At 70.6% G+C, this 528-nt stretch overlaps 1 protein-coding gene across 1 annotated transcript in view; it reads left to right on the top strand.

Annotated features, from left to right (window-relative positions):
• Position 1: 1 nt before the first annotated feature.
• The window catches only part of TMEM121 (transmembrane protein 121), a gene marked incomplete at both ends in the record, with an annotated part of 9,024 nt that continues 8,497 nt past the window's right edge, over positions 2 to 528 (top strand). The window contains one exon of the mRNA XM_004681969.1: positions 2 to 525. Coding sequence (XP_004682026.1) covers positions 2 to 525 — 524 coding nt within the window. The remainder of the gene's footprint in view (positions 526 to 528) is intronic.

The following is a 528-nucleotide window of genomic DNA, read 5'->3' as shown; positions in this document are numbered from 1 at the left end:
GGCGCGCCAGGCGCTCACGCTGCTGCTGTCGGTGTGCGTGCCCGGCCTCTTCCTGCTGCTCGCCGCGCTCGACCGCATGGAGTACGTGCGCACCTTCCGCAAGCGCGAGGACCTGCGCGGCCGCCTCTTCTGGGTGGCGCTGGACCTGCTGGACCTGCTGGACATGCAGGCCAACCTGTGGGAGCCCCCGCGCACCGGGCTGCCGCTGTGGGCCGAGGGCCTGACCTTCTTCTACTGCTACATGCTGCTGCTGGTGCTGCCGTGCGTGGCGCTCAGCGAGCTCAGCATGCAGGGCGAGCACATCGCGCCGCAGAAGATGATGCTCTACCCGGCGCTCAGCCTCGCCACGGTCAACGTGGTCGCCGTGCTGGCGCGCGCAGCCAACATGGCGCTCTTCCGCGACAGCCGCGTCTCGGCCGTCTTCGTGGGCAAGAACGTGGTGGCGCTGGCCACCAAGGCCTGCACCTTCCTGGAGTACCGCCGCCAGGTGCGCGACTGCCCGCCGCCCGCGATGGCGCTGGAGCTGCA

The sequence above is a fragment of the Condylura cristata genome, unplaced genomic scaffold (assembly GCF_000260355.1).
Source record: "Condylura cristata isolate star-nosed mole 26May11 unplaced genomic scaffold, ConCri1.0 scaffold00013, whole genome shotgun sequence".
Taxonomy (NCBI): Eukaryota; Metazoa; Chordata; class Mammalia; order Eulipotyphla; family Talpidae; genus Condylura; species Condylura cristata.
Note: the sequence above shows the minus strand (reverse complement) of the source record. Positions and strands in the feature narration are given on the sequence as shown.